Below are 24,852 nucleotides of genomic sequence, written 5' to 3'. Positions count from 1 at the left end.
AGAGGAAGTTTTTGCTAAAATGAAATGTTTATGATTGTCAGAAACTTCAGGGAGGTTTTTGTATTTTACACTTTAATATATATATAGATATAGATTACTCTCATTATGGAATTAAAATTTTCTATGAATAATAGACTTCTAACTGATTTTACTCTTACATATCCCATAACACACGCACAACATTTTTTTTTGCCGCAATAGCGGTAACACACGCTCCACATCACACGGTCAATATGCCACCCTACAAGCCATTTGCTTCGCTTGTTTTTGTTTCAGCATTTTTGACTTTCAAACATAAAAACTCAGTCAAAAGCGCATTCCTAATTACACTTGTTTCTCCCCTCCCCCCCGCCCCCTGTAAAATCTGTAGAAGGTCGACTTCTACAACCAAGAAGCTTTAGAGATCATGGAGATAAGTATCGACAATAAGGATTTGGACGACGACGGACGCATAAAAAGGACTGGTAATTGTTTCCAGTTGTTAAAACAGCTCTGAGATTCTTATTGAAAAATTCGTTAAATATATTTATTTAGTTGTGATTCGTTTTGATATGAAGGGACATTGATGACTGCAAGTGCTCACATATTTACTACTGTTATTGGATCTGGAGTTCTCTCCCTAGCTTGGGTTGTAGCTCAGTTGGGTTGGATAGCCGGGCCTGTTGTTCTCATACTCTTCGCTGTCATCACTTGGTTCACATCTGTTCTACTTGCCGACTGTTATAGGTCTCCTGACCCTGTTACAGGGAAGAGAAACTACACTTACATGGATGCAGTGAAAGCCAATCTAGGTTAAAAAAAAGGGAAAATGTCCCTAAAACCAGTCTGTTCTTGGTGAAATTTTTAAGAGAAATTAAACAAACCCTTCAAAATTCAAGTTCAAAACATTGATAAACCGAGTGGGTCTCTCTTAAATGTCTGGAATCCTAATGGGGTTTCTGATTTTCCCTTTTATTTCCCAGGAGGAATCATGATTCAGCTCTGTGGATTAGCTCAATATGGTAGCTTTGTAGGGGCTACCATCGGATACACCATCACTGCATCTATCAGTATGGCGTAAGTAATTTAATCCGGTGCCCTCTAAGCTTTAAATGCTGTTCTTAACTTCTTTTCATTCAATTTTGGCTTTAATTGTTTGTAGATAATGTCTGGTTTTGATTTCATATTGCTTTTCTTAATCAGGGCAGTTCAAATGTCCAACTGCTTCCACAAGAATGGCCATCATGCCAAGTGCGACGCATCACACTATCCCTTTATGATCATCTTTGCGTGCATTCAGATAATTCTGTCTCAAATACCCAATTTTCACAAGCTCTCTTGGCTATCCATCATAGCAGCTATTATGTCATTTTCTTATTCTCTAATAGGAATCGGTCTCTCCGTAGCCAAAGTTGCAGGTTTTTAGCAACTGATTCATAAAAACTCTGAAACAACATTCTTAAATGGATAGATACCCAAAAAGGATGATTCATTTTTCTTGAATAGGTTTCATTTTGCAGAGAAAAACCATAATGTAAGGACTAGTTTGAGAGGGGTCGACGTTGGATTGGATGTCACTGCAACTGAGAAGATGTGGAGGGTCTTTCAGGCCATCGGAGACGCTGCCTTTGCCTACACCTTCGCTCCCGTCCTCGTTGAGATACAGGCAAGCCAAGTGTAATTCATCTGAAATGAATGATTTATTCTATTTCCTAGTGAGTGAGCTCCTTCTCTGCTTATAGATGTTCATGATGAAATAACAGCATAATTTCATTATGGTTTCTTCACTATTTGATGGGTTGGAACGGGCTCAGACCAAGTTGGTCGTTAAAAGCAAATAATCAATAAAATGGATGTAGCTGTAGCCCAAAATTGACTACCTTTCACTACTTATGCAGCTCTTTTCTGAAGTTTCTTTTGGCAGTTTCTTCAAAGCAGCTTAACTAAAAGCAAACTCAACCAGGCAAGCATGTCCCACGAGGAGAGATTAGGTTCCAGGTTCTATCTAGGGTGGGCTGGGCTGTGTTTAATATGGGCCAACCCAGGATACTACTAAGCTACCTGGGCTTTGAGCCCAAGTTAAACCCTATTACAATTCAAAGTCCAAACCATGGTTGGGCTTGAAACTCTCTTTGCTCACTCTTTGCACACTCTGTAATCCAACTATGAAATATAATAAAACTAGAACTACAAATATTGCTAGATAATGCATAAGTACATACATACAAATATCATATAGAAAAGAGTAGTAGTCCCTGATAATCACATCAACATTTAAATCAAATCAATCTTTCTATGTTTCTCTTAAAATCAACTAAGTAATTAACTTGGAATTGTTTCTATTTCTTCAAGTTTCTGAAGAAAAAAAAACAATTATCAGTTCAATGCCTTCACTATATACTTTTCGAAGCCCTGATGGTGATTCATGAACTGCAGGATACACTAAAATCAAATCCTCCAGAGAACGAAGTAATGAAGAAAGCTTCTTTTATCGGGGTGTTGATCACATCCATGTTCTATGTTCTGTGTGGTTGTATTGGTTATGCGGCATTTGGTAATGATGCACCGGGAAACTTTCTTACTGGATTTGGATTCTATGAACCCTTTTGGCTCATTGACTTCAGTAATGCATGCATTGTTGTTCATCTTGTCGGAGCATACCAGGTTACCTGCAAACAAATATAAATTCTTTTTCTTCTTCTTCTTCTTCTTCTTGAATGATAAATCAGTTTTGCGAAAAATTTTATAAACAATCAACCAGCATCATAAAAGTGGTAACTAATCACATGGGTTTTGAACAAAATGCTCAAAGCTTTACCAGTTTTCGGGCATCATAGATTTTTCCTTCCTTGCCATCCATAAATGGTTTAATTTTGGTCATAAAATACCGCTTGCTTCCATCCACAGTAAAATCTTGTGGTTCCATCCATGCCACAATAACACCTTATAGAATTAGAGTGTAGTGCGACTCAAACTATGTAATTTCAACCACACCACAATAGCCCCCCAGTAGACTCAAATACACCAAACCTCTCACACAACACTATGGAAGACCCTTTAGTCTAGGTGTGTAAATTGGGTACCCGATTTGAAAATTTTACAATGCACTGGGCCCAGGTTTCTGGGATGGTCTTTTCAATCTTCAACCCGAGCCCACCCTAGTTGCACCCCAACCTTAGTCTTTAGCTTTGGAAACTGTTTATCATGGCTGATCAAAAGAAATTCTCAAAGAGTAAGATCTTACTAGCTCTACAACCAGAAATTTTAACAAAATTACTCCTTTTGTTTTCTCCTCTTTTTAGGGGAGGGGGCTGATATTTTTAATCTAGCAAATTTTCAACATGCAGGTATTTTGTCAAATCTTCTTTGCTTTTGTGGAAAAATGGTGCAGAAAGCAATGGCCAAACAATGGATTCATAGGCAAAGAACGTGCTGTTAGTGTTCCATTATATGGAAAATACTACATAAACTCTTTTCGACTGGTATGGAGAACAATGTATGTAATACTGATGACTGTAATCGCGATGATATTCCCATTCTTCAACGACTTCATGGGTCTGATCGGAGCAGCCTCATACTGGCCTTTGTGTGTGTTCTTCCCCATAGAGATGTATATTGCACAGTCCAGGATACCCAAGTTTTCCTTCAGATGGGCTTTGCTCCAAATATTGAATTGGGCCTGCTTGAGTGTGTCCATAGTTGCTGCAGTTGGATCAGTTCAGGGCCTGGCAGCAGATGTGAAGACTTACAAGCCTTTCAAAACTCAATAGCATTCGTCTAAGATGTCATAGTGATATGTAGTTCTTCTCTTCTTTTCAATAAGGAAAAGAATGAAAGAAACAATATAAAATTTTCTCTTGTAGCTATAGCTTGTTTTGCTTTGGAGGTAATTACTAACCCAGATCCTAAGATGGCCCAGATTTAAATGGATCATTGTGGATTATGTTAGGTGTCTGTAACCCATATAGAGGGTCATTTATAGGGGCTGGGGTGAAGCATGTTAGACCTAGGTTTTGGCCTTGTTGGAGATTAGTTCTTGCTCTCTATGGGCCATTAAGTCAAGTCCAGACAAAGAGGAGGGAACATTGATAATAGTTCAAATGTTCAAGCAAAACCAGGGATAGCACTACCATTTTACACAATGAATTATTAGCAAGTAGAAAATTGTTTCCCTAATTTCATTGCCTAGTTTGTTGTTTATTTTCATTTAATTTTCTCCTCGCTTGGATCTGTTGCAATTGTGGACATGTTGAAGCTGTATCCTCACAAATTGTGAGTCAGGAATATAGCCCTAGATATAGGGCTTCATACACAGTAAGCGAGGTCTTGTTCTAGCTCTTCTGATTGAAGGGTTCAACCACCAAATGAAGACAATGGACTTCATAGATGAAGTAAAACAAACATAAAGAGATTCAGTTATAGGTAGGGTTCAGCAGTTCAACAATGTGGTCCATATTCATATCTGGTTTCTGGTGTCTATCTATGTTGAGCCACCCATATATGCTCATATATCTGTCAATATTGCTTTATATGATTTTTGGTCTTGACTTGACTGACAGAACTGATGACCAGTCTTACCTGGGGCTGGGGCTCGCCTAGAATTCCCTGTGGGTTGGGTTTGGCCCAATTCACTTCCCAGCTTTGAGTGTATTAATTTTAGCTTGTTGGGCCTTTGATGTAAGATTGTTCCATTATTGGGTTGGGTTTGGCCCAATACAGTTCCCATCTTTGAGTATATTAATATTAGCTTAGTGGGCCTTTGATGTAAGTTTGATCCATTATTGGGTTCTAAGAGTGTCCACTTTCCAGGGGTGTTTGGGACCATTGTCTAGGTTGGACTTTGGGCGTATGACATTAAACAAACATATGTAATACATATAAAAAATTATATAAAATATATATATTATAAAACATAAATGGGGCATATTATATAATATATGTTGCGGGCTGAGCCAGGCCGGCACTGGGCTTGAACTATTAGGCCCAGCCCAAGCCAGGAAATTTCTGGGCTTGGCCGGAGTGAAAATGATCACCCCTAGCCTGGATTGACTTCTTGGCACCCTTAGATCCATTTTTATTCTTTGTGTACACACCATCAGACAAGGTTCCTTTTGATTTGCCAGTACATTCGAGAGATATGGATTCTTTGGGTTTGTCATTTGTGAAGTGTTGGATGCCAAGTCCACATCAACTTTGTACCTCATAATGTGTTGGGACTGTTTCCCAATCAATACTAGTACGTGGTTGCAGTTTCAATTCTTCACTTTCAGAAGTGCCAAGAAGGAAGGATTTCTCTCTTTTCGCCACAGCTGCAGCTGCTGTACTGAAAATGGTGGTGACATAGTATGTCGTTCCAACCCAACAGCATCTGCCACGTGATTGACCTTGAGTACAGAATCTCGGATATCTCCATGTTGCTGAAATGGGACAATTCCTCCAAAAGAACATTACTCTACCATAAAATAATTAAAATAACCAAGCACTAAAATATATGGGGACTGTTGGATCAGAGCAAAAACAAAAAATGTAGATACGATTTTGCATTGCTACAATGTAATTCAGATGTGAACCAATTCCCGTGACATCATTAATGTTATTAAATTTTTACTGTTAAATACAACAAACAAATAAAAGATAGGTAGATCAGGTGACATTTTAACTAAGACTGCAACTTAGGCCGGGTTGGCCCTAACCCAACCGGAAGGGCAGGATGATGCTCTGGTTAGGGTTAGGGTTGAAATTTATGAATCCATCTTTATTTTGGGCTCTGTTAGGGTTGACCTCTGGGACAATCTGATGTAACCCAAATCTGACTTTACAGTACATATCATATATAAATATATGTTATATATGTAATATATCATACACTGATTTGTTTAAATGTATGATAGTTGTAAAGCCCCACCCACATATTATCATGCTTTTCTTTTAAGATAATCAATCACTTCACTTAATCCTAATTGAAAAGATTAAAACTTTAATAACATTTTTTTATTTTTTGAATATTTTCTTCATCCCCTCTCTAATGTTTGCTGCCCATAAAAGACCTATCGAGCCATAAGTCATAATAAATTATAATCACTTCAAACACTTATTTTCTGAATTTTATACTAAGAATCAATAAAAACATCAACAAACAAATACTAATAAAACATAGAATTAATGTATGTAGTGAAAGTTGAGTTAAGATCTTAGATTGAGAAGTTCTATGAGATTTTAAGGGATATGAAGAAGGCTGGGTTGGGCTGGGTTGGATTGGGTTAGGGTTGAAGAAATTTAGTTAGGGTTAGGGCTAGGTAGGTCAGGTTGGGTTAGGGTTAGGATTAGGGTTGGCCTCAACCTGGCTTTACCTGACCTGATTTGCGGCCCTATCTTTAATGTGATTGACTGAAATTTTGATGTAATGTGCTGTAAAATTTTCAAATACACCATAGCTGGATTCTTATTTATTCATTTTTGTGAAGGAGTTGATGTTATTTTGCAAATTCTGCTCTTTAGATCCAATGTAGTAACAGTGGAATTCAGGAATTAGGAAATGTTAAGGCTTCAATTACACATTATGAATGTTCTTTTAATTGCTAGAACACCTAGCAAAATAAGATCTACTGGATTGGACCCAGATGAAGAACAAACATAGCATATGGAAAAGGGTAATGAAGTGATATTCTGGCATTTTCCAAAGCTAACACTATTTCTTCATTCTATTTCTACTCTTCTGAAACTGTTTCAGATAAGAATAAAGAAGAAGAAAAAGGTGGTGAAAAAGTATGTCACTTAACATAGTGGGGCTAGGTCACTTTTACATATGAAACAACACAAGAAAGCACTTTTTTTTTTTTTTTTTGGTTCAGGAATGAGTATATTTTCGGCTTCCAATTCCACATTTTCTATTCTTCAAATTCCTAAAACAGGCAAAATTGGAATCCATGAAATTGGTCCAAAGTGAAATCCAAAGACAAATAAAGAAAAGGGTGATGATCTTGTGGGAAAATGGTCATTCTGAGCAAACCATGGTAAGCCTACTGTCTTTGCTTTTCATTGGTCCAAAAATTAAAGCACTTAAAATTTATGTTACATTTCAAATTTGTTAGCCAATGAGCCATGAAGACAGTAGAGATCACTCCATTTTTTAAGCATGACTGATTCTACTAACTCAACACCTAAAGAAAATGCTGGAGAGGGCCCAAAAAATGAAAAGACCAGGGCACATATGGATGATGACCAATAAAAGCTTTTGGTTTTGCTTTTCCCATCATATTTACATTCTTTAATTTTATAAAGAACAAGATAAAAGAAAAGAAAAGAGAAAGGGGGTAATTTGGTGAAAAAGTAAGTTTACTATTATATTGCAGATGACAAAAAGCAGAAAAGCACTTCTGAGATCTCCTTAGTTTTATGGAAAAAAGAACAGATGTTTCCATCAGAGTAGTTAATTCAAAAGCGGCCTTTGCTTTTTGTTACTGTTTTTCCTCTGTCCTTCCTTGCAGTTTCTACTCAAAATTACTTTTGACGTTTCCATGGCATTCCACTTATTTTGGCTTGGACCATGGTAATATTTTAGGGATCAAAACTAATTTCCACTTTGATTTCTGGAATCACTTTCCAGTTTCCACCACTTTTCCACTCTGCACCTAGATATGATTTGGGGGTTCCACACACAAGGACCAGACTGGGACGGTTCTTGGCCAAGGACAAGACAGGACAGAGTACATCTTTGTCCATATTGCTTTCTTGCTTTCTACTCCATCTCTATTTGTGCAAATTCTGTCCCTCCACTCATTTAGAAGTTGTTCCTACCAAGTCTGAACCGTATCTTGGCACATTGATGTGGTGAACCTCAACATCTATTTGATGGAGGACTCTAGAAATTGGCCACGTGGAAAAGTAATTTGTCCAATATGATTTTGATCCATTCTAGTACACCCCACATTGGGTTTTGTCATGGTTCTGATGTGAATGTGGTGCGCATCCCACCGAAGGGTATTTTGGTGATTTATGAAACACATATTCAATTATTATATAGAAGAAGAATAAATAAAAAAAAAAGTTGACTAATTGGTAGGACGGGATGACAGAATTAAAACCCAATTCATTGTTTTGGGTATCCTAAAATTATTTTTATGAATTTCTTACACTTATGCAAAAGGGTACACTGGTAATTTCATATATGAAAAAATGCTTATGGTCATGGTGCTATTCCAACCTTTTGGGGTACCAACATTTAGCCCCCAACCCCGTTAATTTGTGATAAATCCCATACTTCTGTAATTCTTAGTATTTTCGTTCTTTTCCTCTTTTTATTCATTATATTTTCCTTAATTATCTGTTTTCATTTTGTTTTATTTTCATTTCTTGTATTTTATTCAATTTCCCACTATTTTTTTTTTCTGTTTTTTTGTTGTGTTTTATTGAATTTCAAGGATATGGTATCATAAAATAATATAAAAATATTTAAACATGCACATGACAAGGATGAGAATCTTTTATGAAATCAATTGACAGCACGTTAATATCGGGGCAAAATGTTGGAATCTCAATACTTTGGGGGTGGGGGTAATTGTCAAATTTTCACTACCCCTAGAGTACGGAATAGAAGTCTACAATTTACCCGAAATAAAAGGTCGGAAAAATGCAAGGATGCAGCTGCATCATCTGTCCAGTCTGATTGTTGGCCCATCTACTCTCTTTGATGGGCCCATCTCCTGTCAAAAGTGGGCCTCTATCCTATGGGTCTCAATCTCATTACCATTAGACATATATACTGTTAAAAAGGCAAACAGGTAGGTAGAATGTAGGCCCATACTAGGTTAGTACATCTTTGATTTTATTAATCTATTCATTATAGGTTTTTTTCAATTCTCCAAACCCACTTGTGACCTAAGAATTGATCATCATGATTTCTTGATTCTCTCATTCTCTCCAAACAATTAATCAATCATATATATAATTATTATAGATCTCATTATGTATAATTATTATACATATCGTTATGTATATGCAGAATTCTGAATTCCAGCCACCCCTACTACTAGCCCTCTGCCCCCTATAAACCACATCCTGCCCATGAATTTGGCATCAATTCACAGTCAGGATGCATTCCCCCTGTACTTTGGGGCTAGAGAATTCTGATCTGGGCTGATTGGCATCAACTGGTATCACAATAGTGGTGGAATTTATCAAAATCCACAGGATGTTTTCATTGATTAAAGCCCTTCTAGTATCACACCTTTCTGATATTATAGATTTTTTTTTTTATATTAGCGGTGTCCCATGTGATGCACAGGCTGTTTTCAAAAATGCATTTTTAAGGGAAAAATTGAAGAGTTCAAATCATCCCCCCACAATATCCCACAGCACATGTGTATTGGGAACATCTCCCGATGATAATATAAAAAATGATGAGGCATTATCTGCAGATGTTCCCAGTACATGGCAGGGATATGCTGTGGGACGTTGTAGGAAATTATCTTGTGAGGGTTTGATTTCAACTCAAAATTGAAGTAATAGTGATTTATCAAAGTTTTTATATATTTTTTAGTTCTTTGCATATAAAATAGTAGAAAAATAGTTTCTTTTCCTTTTTAGTTATTGAGCTTCAAATTATAGCAAAAAATGTTATTAACATGAGATCAACAATCAAGTTAAAAACAATTTCAAAATTGAATTCTGGAGAAAATAATCAAAGGCTCATGTTCTGCTTTTTTTTTTTTTTGAACCAGAAGAATCCATGAAACAAATTCACATTAAATTAATAAAAGAATAGAAAATACCTAATAACCCATGGAAAGGAGAAATTGTTTCTTCAGACTTTTATATAAGAAGCAAATTGGTTCACCCCATGTATTGGGGGGAAATTTGGGTTTTGACATTGGTTTGGGTCAAAGCTAGGGTTCATATTTAGGTTGGCCTTTAACCTACATAATTCATCTAATAACACCCTTACTTTATTAGATAGAATTAAAAGGGATTAAAAGAGATTTAAGAGGAAAATAGGGATTTGATGGGGAGGGAAGATGTTATCAGCACTGACTATTAAGGTGAGAGAGAGAGAGAGAGAAGAATGGTATTATTAGAGAATAAATATAGATTTTATAAGAGAATAATTTTTCCTTGTGATATGTTTAATGATTTCATTTAAAAATAAATATGCACATGTGCAAGAAATGAGAGTAGGAGAAGGCACATCTTATCACTTTGGTGAGAATACCCCTCACCTCCCCCAATCTCATATCTATTTTTCTCCCACACCATAGAAAATATCTATATTTCTCATGATATATTTGTAATATTATCATAATATGATTTCCAAATGGATCTGTTTAATAAATAAGTAGTTTTTATATCAGATTACAGAGTAAATACTTACCAGTCAACTATAATCAGGTTTTATCATGTCAGACTTGGTTTGATTACAGACCCGGAACTGGATCTGCACATTTTTTTACTGGGCTGGTCCAGGTCCATCTAGCCCAACCAAGATCCAACCCGATCGGTTGGCAGAGATATATAAACTTGGCAAGTTGGTAATTTTGCTATCATTTTCTTAATGTGTGTGATTTGGACACATCCTAGTTTTGATAATTTTGCTATCATTTTCTTAATGTGTGTATAAACTTGGCAAGTTGGTAATTTTGCTATCATTTTCTTAATGTGTGTGATTTGGACACATCCTGGTTTTGATAATGGGGTATATATATATATATATATATATATATATATATATATATATATATATATATATATATATATCACCACAATCAAGAGTATCCTTTGCCCTTATTATCAAATATGGGAGGAGTTCAAATATTTTATCCTTTTTGCAGGGTATATGACCAGCTTTGGGTCTGCTTTTATCGGAATCAAGGGGTAGGTACGTGAAATCGGGTATGAGCCCACAAACATCTTATCCAATGACAACTGGGTCCAATTGATCAGGTCCATAGATTTAATACCTGTAAGGAATTGGTCAAACTTCAAACCTAGTTAGAGAACTTGAGCAGTGAAAAATATAGTTGCATTTGTTCATAAAATGGGTGGAAATTTTTTCAGTATGAAATATTTCAGCTTTTATTTCTGCCTCTTTTACGGTTTAAATCAACCTTGTTTTATCCCCATTTCAATTTGTTGCTATAGCTCAGTTTGGAAAAAGTATAAATACAAAACCTTATACTTTGTATTGTTCTGTATATATTTATATTTGTATTCCTTCCAAACTGAGCCTATGGAAATAAAAAGGAAAACAATTTATTTTTCATTGTAATAGTGGTTGAAATGTAGCTTAATTAAGTATTCAAGCAGAAAAGATTTTTCTGCCCATTTTAATTCAAACAAACAGAACTAATTGTTTGATGGGTCAGGTCTAGAATCTCTCAAGGTAAATGGCAGGATGAAGTTGCAGGCATACATGAACTCAAAGAAAGAAATAACAAAGGCATTTTCTTCAAAACGTGTACTCCATATATAATATAGTGGGGCTCCGTTATTTTTGCATAAGACTGAACACATAAAAACCACTCTTCCCTGTAAGATAATTTTTATAGGAGACATTTCCATGAGAAAAGCAAGCCGAAACAGTTCTTTTCTATTTATCTTGTTTTTGTTGTGATTCCTCACAATTTCTCCCGACAATCCTTTTTGGCATTCTCATGCCATTCCCTGTGTATCGGTGATGTGTTTCAACTTTGAAAGACCATTTCAACTTGGTTTCCAGCATCACTTTCCAAAGCTTTTCCTGCCAAACCTTCTTTAGGGGTTCCTCACAACAACAAGGACCCAACTGCCCTACGAATTAAGCTATGGAGACATATATAGATGGTCATTGGCCTTGGAAGAGACATGCATGAGAAACAGTGCTACATCCTCCATAGTTCATATTGATTTCTTTTTCCATCTTCATTTATGTGAATTCTCTTTCTTCCTTTCATTTCCATTAAAAAGTTGTTCTTAATTACCAAATTTTATGCCATATTTTTTAATTAATGATGTGATAAACCTAAACATCCATTGATGGAGGACCATCCTGCTAGGTTGGCCACATTATGAACTGACTTGTCTAATGCAAACTTGGATTCATGATGGGTATGGCACCTATGTGACATTTATACCATGTTTTTTCTCTTTGATGAGTACTCATTTAGCTTAGTTAGATGCATTTTGGTAGCTCATGAAATGCAGCCAATGTATTGATTATAAGTGCCTTCATCTCTATATGCACCCATAATTGGCAAGGGATATAATACCAAACAGAATGGAATGGCATATCAAGATTCATGTAGCCGACCTCATATAGCTAGGACAAGACTTCGATGATATTGATGAGGTGCCCTCTCTATATAAATCAAGACTGTAAATAATCAATATCATGAATTGGTAGGCTAAGATGATGCATTAAAAAACCCTATTCATTAATTTTGTTATAACACCTTTTGCATTATTAAGGATCAAATTCCCATAAAATACTTGTTGCTTTTCACGTGTATTCTTCAAAGGTTTTTATTTTTCATTCTTTCTTGTTTCTTTACATTCATAATTCTAAGTTTCAACATTTCATATTTGTTTCAAGGATAATAAACTGGAATATAAATAGTAAATGATATAAATAAATAATCTATATCATTAAATAAAATATAAACAATACAATTTAATAATGACCAATGAAATATTTAGTAGGAATATTATATCAATAATGTAAAAATGGGAAATGAAAATTTCATTAGGAATATTAGATCAATAATGTAAAAATAGACCAAATAAATATTTAGTAGAATGAGAAAATTTTCAATACATCTTTGTTTTCATTTCTTTAAGTTGTATTTAATTTGGTAGCTTCTGAACTACTATACTTCAGAAGCCAACATTAAAATTATAACATCTATTATAATTTTTTTCTGGTATGAGGTGTTACAGTTTGCAATCCATAGATTGAAGATTTTTACCCAAGAAATTCAATCCAATAATTGAACAAATTAATCAAGTTCATGCAAGATTGTATATTTTTTATTGGTAAAAAATAAGGATAATGTTGTAAAATAAATAAATGATTTATTTGATGGTTAAATGCATTTGATCAAGCTGTTGTTTTCTCTAATAGATCTCCTATATTGGGTGTACATAGTTTCAACCAAGTTGCCTAAAACAGACAAGGCACTACCATTTGTTGTAGTAGTAGAAGGGTTACTGAATGCTTTCTCCAAAAGAATATTATTCATTTTTAGATACTAATGGGGACCCGTGCAATGCACAATATTTGTTAAGTAAAGAGAAACAATAGAAACATGTAAGAGTATAAAATTGTTTCATATAATAATTAATAACCATTTATATTTTATATACTATTTTTAATAAATTTTTACAATACAAAAATAACAATAATTAATTTTAGATAGGATTGTTTATCAAACTTAGGGATGGGAAATTTCCCTATTTCCCTGATCCCATGGGGATCTACCCCAAATAGGGCGGGAATGGGGGTGATTTTCTCTCACAATGATGGAGATGGGGAAATTTTCATTCACATTGGCGGGAATGGAAAGAGCACTCTCTGCCCCACGAGGACCCCGATCCCTACCCCATGGAATTCTGCTAATATATGTGTATATATACGCATACATTTATATATGTATATATGTATACATACATCTATATGTTAATATTTTTAAAACTATGGTTGAATATGTTTGATTCTTTTCTAATAGGATTATAAACTTTAATTATTTTACTTTTATATTTTAAATAAAATAAAAAAAACATAATGGTTGACATTATAAAGAATCACAAGGAGTGGGGATCCTCATGGGGATGGGGATCCCCGTGGAGACGGGGATGGAGATAACTTTGCACCCACTAGTGGGAATGGAGACAAGGACAGTGATGGGGATTTTTGCGGGGACGGGGACGGGGAGAGGCTCCTCGTCCCCACCCCGTCCGTTGTCATTCCTAATCAAACTAATGAAATTGATCAAACCGACTTATAGTATTTTCAGTTGGCTTTGGTTCAACAATTTCACAACTCGACTAGGTTGGATTAGTTTCACTTTGGTCATTTGTACACTAACTAAAATTGAACGACCTAACCATAGATATATATTAATATTTTATATTTTAAATATTTTTTAATAACGAAAAGTGGGAAATTTCCAATATTTCTTAGGATAAAATATTTTATATCATAAATTTAATTTTTAAATTTATTTTTTAATAATGCCATTGTAATTTTTTAAAATCTAAACTTAATTTTAAAATTTAATTTTTTAAGTTTAAATATTTTGAACCGACTAATCAAACCGATATAACTTGAGTGACCAACTCCCCTACTGGACCAAGTCAATTTGGTTGGCCAAACAACCTACAACTGAACCGAACCAACCCGTGAAGAATAGTTTAATCTCCAATAATTATTAAAAGTATAGAAAAAATACACAATAAATTAAATTTAAAAAGATAAATAACAATAGTTTAAACTCCAATATTATTAAAATATTTCTATTAAATAACAAAAAAATTATAGATTTATACATAATTATTGAAAATATTTTTATCACAAAAAACAATAAATAATTACTGAATTACATTAAATATTAATTTTAGTATATATAAATATATAATAAACATAAATTAAGTTTTTAAAATTATTATTAACAAACATTTAGTTTTTTGAACGTTATTTTCCAGAATTATTAATTGGTATAAATAAATTAGTTGTTTACAATATTATTTATTTATTGAAATAATATCATTATTTAAATTTTAAAATATTAATTGCTCATTGAATTTAATAATCCATAAAATTATAGTACTATTAATACATAATCTTTTTATTTTAAATTTTTAAAATCTAGTTTTGTTATTTAGAATTTTTAGTTATTTAACTAAATATTTAAAATCTTAATCTATTTATTATAATTGAAAGTTATTTAGTAACTATTTAAAAGATACTATTAATTGTTTTAAAATATTAAATTTAGTATTTTGTTATTTAAGATTTTTAGTTATTGAAATATTTAAATAATAATTCATTTTTAATGTCAGAATTTTATTATTTGAATAACATTTAGATTGAATAATCCAAAAAATCATAATTTATATTGTTTGTACAAATTTTGTGATGAATTTTGTAAAAAGATATAATTATTAATAATATGAATGTTAATAAATTGATTATAATTGTTTTTTTCTTTTTAATAAATATTTTAAACTTATTATATAATTTTGTTAGAATATTTAAATAATTATTTAATTTTTTATTCAAACTTTCTTTAGATAGATGTAGATAAAAAGTGGGGGCAAAAATAAATAAGAATTAGAGATAATTTAGGAGAGAAACTCTCTACTAAATTAGATATAACTTGGGAGAAAGTTGGGGATAGTGGGAGTTGTTTTCTAGGAGAAATTTTTGGATATTAGATTATTTAGGTTATTGGAACGTGTGTGTGTGTGTGTGTGTGTGTGTGTGTGTGTGTGTGTGTGAGAGAGAGAGAGAGAGAGAGAGAGAGAGATTTTAGGAAGAATTTTTTGGGGAAAGTAGAGTTTTTAATTGGTAGTTTAAAAATGGCATGGATTAAAAAAATTCAAAAGATTCAGAAAATGGAGAAAATTTCTAGACTTCCTTGTTTTAATATATCTATATAGGTATATATATGTATGTATGTGATGTGGGTTAGCTTTGCCCAGCCCACATAGGGCTGGGAGGCCTAGCCCACTAACACCTGCTAGCGTCAGCTGTATTAGGGAGCTCTGTTGCCTCCATATGGAGCCAATCACATAGTCGTTTGGCGTACCCGTTAGGGGCTTGTAGATAGACCTCGTGTGGATCTCATCTAGGTCGTTCATCTTGACCTACCCTCAGAATGCTCAAGTATAAATAAGAGGTAACTGCCCCTTAGAAGGGGCTAGAATAGAGTAACTCCAACATTCACTCACTCATTTACTTCCTACACCTACATTGTTTACCTAGCATTAATTCAGGGAGATCTGGGGCATCCGAGGACTCTCTCCAGGAGAAATCCAGGCCACCCATTTTCTTTTAAATAGGGGCCCTGGCAGTGATTTTCTTCTCCATTTAAACTCAAACGCCCTTGCTCTCGAGTGAACATAGCTCCCCAACTCTCAACTCTCTAGAACTTTTCTACTTCTTCCCTTCTTTGGGACATTTTGCCCTCTCTTAGGTAATCAAAACATGTCATTTTCAGATTCTGGTCCCGAGTGCCATGAACTCCCAAACATCTCGAGAGGGAGCTCTCTTGCAACCACCTCTCCCCTGTCTTCTCTCGCTTCTTTAGCTATTATCCCCCTTCGACAAGAGGTGGCCGTTTTGAGGGAGAGGTTAACCTTGGAGGGTGCTGAGGGTAGTCACTGGGGAAATGACTCCCCTCGTGAAAGCACCACCTCGGTATCATCGAGGGAGACTGAGGAATCTCCTCTCTCCAAGGATGATGCCATGGAACTCGTTGCCGGACCAGTGGGAGGGAGTGCTGACCGAAGGGTTGCTGACGCTGGTGTCCCACGTTGGGAGTTTGACTACTCCTTAGACGTGTGCCAGGTCAAATCCTTGGCAAAGAGGTTCCATATACCCCGGTCTTAGAGCCTGAGGGTCCTCGACATGGGCGATAGGCCATAGACCCCCGAGGAGGGGGAAACCTATATCTACAAGCATTTTTTAGAGTCTAGCCTTAGGTTTCCCCTCCCAACCTTAATCTCTGAGCTACTAGAGTTGTTCAACAACACTATCAGCCAGCTCGTACACAATGCCCTCAGGACAATCGTGGCGGTGATGGTGTGGGCTCGGCTCAAGGGCGTGGAGCTGACATTGAGATTGTTCCACACCATGTTTGTGTTGTGCCGAGGAAGCATGCTTCCAAGGCCAACATGTGTTACTTCCACACAAGGATGGGGAAGCTAGTGCATAACCCCTTGTCCATTCACGTGTGGAAGGATAAGTTCTTCTACGTCTCCTACTCTTAGAATTGGTGTTTCAAGTCCGATTGGGGGGAGGCCTACGTCATCCTCAAGAGATGTCCCCCACCACTCCAAGACGAAGAGGCTACAACTGTAGCTCACCTGCTTGTGATGGGAACATTCCAGGCGAAGCCAGTGGTGGAGGAGGAGGTCCCCTTAGTCTTCGCTGGGATTAGCCCAACCCCCCTCGATAGGAGAGGTTCTGTGGTTAGTGCATCTTCCATGTTCTTTTCTTTTTCATTAATGTACTGACTGCTTTCCTTTGCTGTTTCGTAGAAGTGCCAATGGATGCCAAGCAATGTTTACTGGAGAAGGCCTGAGCGGAGCAGGCTGGGAAGAAAGCCAGAGGAACCAAAGGGAGTGCCCATCCAAACCTTCATCAGCCCCTCCTTCGATAAGGATGTCTCTGAGAGAACCAAAGGGGTCGGTAAGACCTTCTGCCCACAATGGAAGCTCCGAGAGGGGGACTCCATTCGTGACATGGGGGTCAGCGAGGAGCTGGTTAGTGGATCCATCTTGCCGAGGGATCGGTACCGCTTTCTGCAAAGTGACCCCAAGTCCATTTACAACGAGGGCCTGTACCATTTGGTCAAGGTAAGATGCTCTTCAATATTTTTTTATCATGTATATGTTTTTATTTTTTATTTTTTGCTTATCGGTTTTGTTGAAGGCCTATCTGCACTTTGTTTGTTTGGGGGACCAAACAAGACTGGCCATGGGTTGTGTCGAAAAGGCAGAGAAGGAGAAGCAGGCCGCAGAGGAGAAGCTTCAGAAGGAAAAGGGAGAAACTCCAAAAAGCAACCGCCACCACCAAGGAGAAGCACTAGAAATTCCGAAAGGTGCTTCTAGATGAACAATCACTCCAGGAGCACCTTGACGTTCAGCTAAAGGAGGCATGTCAAGGGTTCTCCAAAGAGCAAATGGAGCAGGTGCGGCTGGAAAGCATAGTCTCAGAAGCAGAGAGATGAGTTGCCGAGGCTGAAAAGAAGGCTGCCGAAGTGGAGGCAAAGGCTGCCGAAGCTAGGGCTTCGACAAAGGAGTCAAAGAAGGCAGTGGCCAAGGTAGTGGAGGTGTACAAGAAGTCTTCCGAATACCTGGATGCGTTGGCGGAGTATGCTTCACCGTCCTACCTTGACAGTATTGAAGATACCAAGAAGGCACTCCTAGTCGAGGGACTGCAAGTGATCCCTGATTCTCCTACCGAGGCTCACCTAACCGAAGATGCCATTCTCCCTCCTACCAATGATGAGGTGCAGGTGTAGACTTTTTCCCCCTTTTTTGTTTTGTTTTATTTTTTTTCTAAAGGCAATACAAAATTTTTGTACAGGTTATAAAAGAACAACAATGAATAGTAAATGAAGCCATTTTTTGTGTATACTATGTTTCGTGCATGTTGTCTCTTCCCTTTTCTCTTTATCCCTCTTTCTCTTTTTTTTTTTTTTTGTGAGAGGTCAAAACCACGATACACAAGGCACACACGATTCAGTCGTAGTATAAGTTTATTTACACGCTCGTCTCGGCTTGTTGGGATATTGGGAGCCAAGGCGGAGTCATACGTTCGAGGCGGGGCTCGCTTAGCTTCCAAATCTTGAGCTATCCTAGGCGAGGCCAAAGAGACCTGGCCGAGGGTATCATGTCTCTTCGACCTCACCTGGGATAGCATGGGATTTTGAAGCCAGGCGAGCCCTGCCTCAGACGTATGACTCCACCTCGGCTTCCATATCTTGACAAGATGAGACGAGCGTGCAAATAAATAAATACTACGACTGAATTGTGTATGCCTTGTGTATTGTGGTTTCAACCTCTCACAAAAAAAAAAATAGAAAGAGGGAGAAAGAGAAAAGGGAAGAGACAACATGCACGAAACACATTATACACAAAAAATGACTTCATTTACTATTCAGTGTTGGTCTTGCACAACCTTTACAAAATTTTGTATTGCCTTCAAAAAAGTAACCCAAATAAAACAAAAAAGGGGCAAAAAGTCTACACCTGCACCTCATCATTGGCAGGAGGGAGAATGACATCTTCGGTTGGGTGAGCCTTGATAGGAGATTTAGGGATCACTTGTAGTCCCTCGACATCAAAATCTGGCAGCACCAGTAGGAGTGCCTTCTTGATATCTTCAATACTGTCGAGGTAAGACGATGAAGCATACTCCGCTAGCACATCTAGGTAGTTAGAAGACTTCTTATACACCTCCACCGCCTCGGCCACCGCCCTCTTTGATTCCTCTACCGAAGCTAGGGCTTTGGAAACCTTTGCCTTCGCCACAATAGCCTTCTTTTTAGCCTCAATAACTTGTCTCTCTGCTTCTGAGACAATGCTTTCCAACCGCACCCACTCCATCTGTTCTTTGGAGAGTCCATTCCGTGCCTCCTTCAACTAAGCCTCAAGGCGCTCCTAAAGTGATTGTTCATGCAAAAGCGCCTTTTGGAATTTCTAGTGCTTCTCCTCGGCGGTAGGGGTTGCTTTTTGGAGCTTCTCCCTTCTCTGCCTTGTAGACAAGACCCATGGCCGGTCTTGTTCGGTCCCCTAAACCGACGAAGTGCAGACAGGCCTGCCACAAAGCTGATAAGCAAAAAATAAAATATAAAAATATATACATGATGAAATTGAAGGGATAGGAAATCCATCACATGGACGCCCAAGATTGCGGAATAAAAGGGGGGTGAATTTCAAAAATTTTTCTCTCCCTCAACTGGGAATCGAATTCCCTATTTAGAAAATCATATTTTCAATGATCATTCTTGAATCATAAACTGAACCAGATCTGAACCAAAAGAAGTATGGAGAGATAATACCTGATATAGAGAAACAATATCTCTTAATGGAGGTGTTCATGCCCAAGGTAGGATCCAAAACTTCTCCCACTGAAGATGGCGCAGTGCAGGGTGGAGCAGAATCAGCAGTGTTCTTCCTAAGAACTTGATCCTTCCCAAGAATCACCTGGATGGCTTGTGAATACAACTCCTACCAATCTTTTCTCCAAAAGATTGAAATCAAGATCCAATCTTGATTTCTCCCAAGGAATGGAGATCGAACTGCTGTAGGCGGTGGCTATAGGAAGGAGGCGGCTAGAGAATATTTGCAGGGTGCAGAATTCTCTCTTCTGTGATCTCAGCTTTGAAAACAAGACTGTTGGTTGTCTGTTGTGATGTGTCTAAAGGCTGCCGCCCCCTCTTCCTTTTATAGACTTAAAGGGATTAGCTCCTAATCCCATTAGGAGTTGCTAACCCAAATCATATATGGATTAGAAGTCCCTTTAAGATAGGGTGTGGGCCCAATCCTATCAGCTGATCTTATCTCAGAATTCGCCCCTTAAAGACTAATCAAATTAGCCCAGTTTGAAATGGGCTTAAGGCCCATTTAGGGTTATGTATTCATTTAGCCTTCCAAACTGCTGCCCAGTTGGGCTTCCTTGTATGGCGTGGGACCCAAACACTGATCTACACATTAGCCACATGGGTTCAGCCCAACCTTTGTTACAAGGCCTAGCCGAATACACTGTTATGGATAGTGCACCCCCTGAAACCCATCAAATGGGTTCTATGGGCCCAACACTTACCCTAAATGGTCCCTGGGCCAAGCCACCTTGTAACACCTAGGGACTGTGGGCAGATGCAAGATTAGCCCATCAGGTATTATCCTCAATGGTATTACACTTAACCTCTCAGCCCATAATGATCATACACTGCCCGACAAGAGAGGACCTCTCCCTCGGTTGCAAGGAACAGTGTTGCATTCTCTACTTATATGGATCCCGGGAATTAAAACCTTTTGCAAATCATTTCGAAAACCATAATATATATACTTTTATATCTCATATAAAATATATTTTGCAAAACAAATCTCAACGATTGAAATCGGTTGCCGACAGTCTTGGTTTCCATCAGTGAGAGTGCATCCCCGATCATTACCTTTGTCCGACAAAGGGGCTGATCCTGTCACTATGATCACCCACTCAGATGAATTCTCAGACTGTCCCAACATACCTAGGTTTTGACCCCTACTAAGGATCTCACTGATTGGAACATCAAAGATAGCCCAATCCGACACCTAGTGCTGTATCATAATCGAGTCTAGGGGTCGGGTGTAATTTTCCAGTTTTGCTCATCAATCTCCAAGGTCTAGGGCAATACTGGAAATCTGGTCTAGTTCAAAGATTCAATTAATCCCACACTGTGTGTGCCTAGGGTCTCACCTTGGTAGCTGAGACAAGCCACCCCAACCGACTTGGTGGCACCACAGTGTCAGCCTTGTCAAGATAGGTCTCCCAAGATCGACCCACTGGCTGTGAACATTCTAAACTAACACGAGTCTCATTAAGTGTCCAGTTTAAGGGTATTATACAGAAACATACCAAGGGAACATGAATCAAATATGCACTTTTATTCATTTACAATAAATTCATAAAGTACATCATTTTGATTGAAGCTAAGGGCATACAAAACTGTCTAACAGAAATATTGAAGAGCATCTTACCTCGGCCTAAATGGTATAGGCCCTCGTCGTAAATGGACTTGGGATCGCTTTGCAAAAGGCGGTAGTGATCCCTCGGCATGATGGATCCGCTAACCAGCTCTTGACTGACCCCCTTATCATGAATGGAATTACCCTCTCGGAGCTGCCATTGTCGGCGGAAGGTCTTACCAGCCCCTTCGGTCCTCTCGGAGACACATTGTTCTGATGGAGGGGCTGACAAAGGCCTAGATGGGCGCTCCCCAGGCGTGGACCTCCGCACCACCTCCTCGACCTACATATTCGTGTTGCCAAGCTACCGTGGGGTCTCCTCTCTTGGCGTGTCTCCAGTGCGCCTCTTCCTACCTGCCTCGAGCCCCTCCGTGGGCCTCTTCGGTGCCTCTCCCATGGTGGTGGGCTTCTTCGGTGCCTCAACCATCCTCTTCGATGCCACCATCGACAACTTACCCTTGGTGGAAACTTGTGGCTCTCCCTCCTTCACCAAGGCAGGGGCAGCTTCATCGCCGAGCCTTTTTGGCATTTGTCCTCTGGCTTTCTTCCTAGTTTGCTTCGCCTAGGCCTTCTCTAGCAAATGTTGCTTGGCATCCATTGGCACTTCTATGAAACAGCAAAGGAAAGCAGTCAGTACATTAGCGAAAAAGAAAATAATGTGGAAGACACATTAACCATAGAACTTCTCCTACCAAGGAGGGCTGGGCTTATCCTAGTGAAGACTAGGGGGACCTCCTCCCCCACCAATGGCTTCGCCTGGAATGTCCCCATCACAAGCAGGTGAGCTATAGCTGCAGCATCTTTTTTCTTGGAGTGGTGGGGGACATCTATCGATGATGACGTAGGCCTCCCCCCAGTTGGACCTGAAATGCCAGCCCTCGGAGCAGGAGACATAGAACTTATCCTTCCACCCATGAACAGACGATGAGTTATGCACTGGATTCTCCCTCCTTGGGTGGAAGTAATACATGTTGGCCTTGAAAGCATGCTTCCTCGGCATGAGCATAGTGTGGAATAGTCTTAATGTCATCTCAATGCCCCTGAGCCGAGCCCATACCATCATCGCCATGATAGTCCTGAGGGCGTTGGGTATGAGTTGGCTGATAGTGATGTTGTACCACTCCAACAGCTCGGAGATTAAGGTTGGGAGGGGAAACCTAAGGCTAGACTCTAAAAAATGTTGATAGAAACATATTTCACCCAGCTCGGGGGTCTATGACCTATCACCCACATCGGGGACCCTCGGGCTATAAGACCGAGGTAACGAGTTCCGTGGTATCATCCTTCGGGACACCAGCGTTAGCCACCCTTCAGGCAACACTCCCTCCGATTGGTCCGACAATGAGTTCCATGGCATCATCCTTGGAGAGAGGAGATCCCTCGAGCTCCCTCGGTGATGCTGAGGCAACGCTTTCATGGGGAGAGTCATTTCCTCAGTAATTGCCCTCGGCACCCCACGAGGTTAAATTCTCCCTAAAAATGGCCACCTCCCGTCGAAGGGGGGCTACAGCTAAAGAACCTAGAAAAGGTAGGGGAGAGGGGGTTGTAGGAGAGCTCCCTCCCAAGATGTTCGGGAGTTCATGGCACTCAGGACTAGAATCTGAAAATGACATGTTTTGATTACCTAAGATAGAGTGACATGTCCCGAAGAAGAGATGAAGTAGAAAAGTTCTAGAGAATTGAGAGTTGGGGAGCTGCGTTCACTCGAGAACAAGGGTGTCTAAGTTCAAATGGAGAAGAAAATCACTGCTAATTAAGTGCAATGTTGTGATCACTGAGGGTATCTATGCAAATTATGTAGAAAAGTAGGAAGTTTTCATGGCTGAAGTGGAGTTTTTGGAAAGCTGGTGTGAAGACTAGTTGAGAGAGGGGGTGTTTTTGTAAAGAACTGAGAACAAGAGGGCACCTCCTATGTGCTAAACCCAGTTGGCACCCATCCTATTGTATTACCATGCTCCCCTCTCCTTAGAAAACCCTAGGGAGCCTTTTTAACCAATTTTTTTCCTCCTTAAATAACCCTACCCGCCCCAACTGTGTAATCTCCACCATCCACTCCTTCTAATATCCACCATCCATTTCAGGGCTCTCCTTTGTAGCTTTTAAACCCTAGGGTGCCACCTATTCTACTAATCCTCACCATTCAGTTCCCCTACCATTAAATCTCAACCACTCCCTCCATCTTATATTCCAACCATTCAATTTAGTGTGTCACCTATTCTTTTAATCTTAACCCTTCAACCCTAGATGTTCTTAGCTACACCCTCCACTTCTGGGCACCCTCTCCTTCCATTCTCAGCCATTGGATTACCCCAAAACTATCTTAGCCATCCATTAGAAACCCTAGGGTGTCCTTAACTTTTCTAAATCCCAACTGCCGCCCCCATCTTACTCCCTAGGGTGTTCACCCTTCTCTATAAAAAGGGTCCTAAGGGCCTGTAGAAGGGGTTGGTGAATTCACCCAGTTAACAAGGCTAAGGTTTCTTAAGGAGTTCAAGGGTTGTAGAAGGGGAGGATGCCCAGATATTGTTAGGAGGGGTTCTTGCAAGCTGTTCAACCATTCTGCAACTACCGCCACTGGATCTAATTAACCATTCTTTTATCTCTTTATTTTCTTTTCTATTATTTTTATTTATGCAATCTTTTAGATTTAATTCTTGTTCGTTTCTCTGTTTTGTAGATTTGAATTCATTCAGTTCATGGCTAAGGTGTCTCGAGGGGTTTGAGGGTCGTAGAAAGGACGATGACCGGTTCAGCATTAATAAATTTTATTTTATCATTTTCTACAATTCCCAATTGTATTCTCTTTCCCGGATCTAAGTACGTAATGGTTTATCCCTTGCTTCTTTGTGGATATGACCCGTTCTCACCCATTTACTGCGTTTGTATTTGTTTGAAAATCGGAAAAATTTTGTAAATAATAAACTAGTGTTCCGATGTGGTTAGCGACACGCTTCTGGACAAACCAATGACTGAAACCAATCCGCTCCCACCATCCAACTGTGATGCGCCACTTAGCGTAGGCCCTCGGGAGATGAAATGACATCCAAAGCCCACTCATCCAACGGTTCAGATTGACACAAATCCAACATTTGTGGGAGCCCCCTACTCCTGCGAACTAGTCTCATTGCACCTTCTAGTGCATGCCCTCGGAAGGAAAAAAAGGCCCACTCATCATGGACCATCAGATGAACTGTTCAACCTGGCAAATACAGGATGATGTGTGGCTCATTGTGACACTAGCAAGTGCACTAGCCGTTCAAGTAATAAAGTAGTGAGTGAAGTATCGTTCCCACGAGGATTTAGAAAACAATTACCAATACTAAATTGAACATTTCTTATCTGATCAACAAATAAATCAAAACTCTAATGAAAGCTAAGAAATCCTAAATTAAAATCTATCTAAATCATTGGTCCAATTGCCTTCAATTCAGGTTAGAAGAGTAAGCA

The 24,852-nt window shown here is 38.4% G+C and overlaps 1 protein-coding gene across 7 annotated transcripts; it reads left to right on the top strand.

Moving 5' to 3' along the window:
* The first annotated feature begins 350 nt into the window (after window positions 1–350).
* Window positions 351–24,231, top strand: LOC148873951 (amino acid permease 6-like). 7 transcript variants are annotated; one of them, XM_088964766.1, is made up of 8 exons: window positions 351–464; window positions 558–791; window positions 963–1,056; window positions 1,188–1,397; window positions 1,486–1,645; window positions 2,416–2,533; window positions 10,803–10,849; window positions 24,083–24,231. In XM_088964766.1, exons 1-7 carry the CDS (start codon window positions 407–409, stop codon window positions 10,847–10,849), a joined length of 921 nt encoding a protein of 306 aa, XP_088820892.1. In that variant the 5' UTR covers window positions 351–406; the 3' UTR covers window positions 24,083–24,231. The 7 variants fall into 7 exon arrangements, with proteins under 7 accessions (XP_088820892.1, XP_088820891.1, XP_088820890.1 ...); XM_088964765.1 differs by having other exon boundaries at window positions 10,803–10,845; window positions 24,083–24,228; XM_088964764.1 differs by lacking the exon at window positions 24,083–24,231 and having other exon boundaries at window positions 2,416–2,643; window positions 10,803–11,032.
* Window positions 24,232–24,852: the final 621 nt, after the last annotated feature.

The sequence above is a fragment of the Nelumbo lutea genome, chromosome 1 (assembly GCF_056320005.1).
Source record: "Nelumbo lutea isolate HS-2025 chromosome 1, American lotus-T2T, whole genome shotgun sequence".
Classification (NCBI taxonomy): Eukaryota; Viridiplantae; Streptophyta; class Magnoliopsida; order Proteales; family Nelumbonaceae; genus Nelumbo; species Nelumbo lutea.
This window is presented reverse-complemented; position numbering and strand designations above follow the sequence as displayed.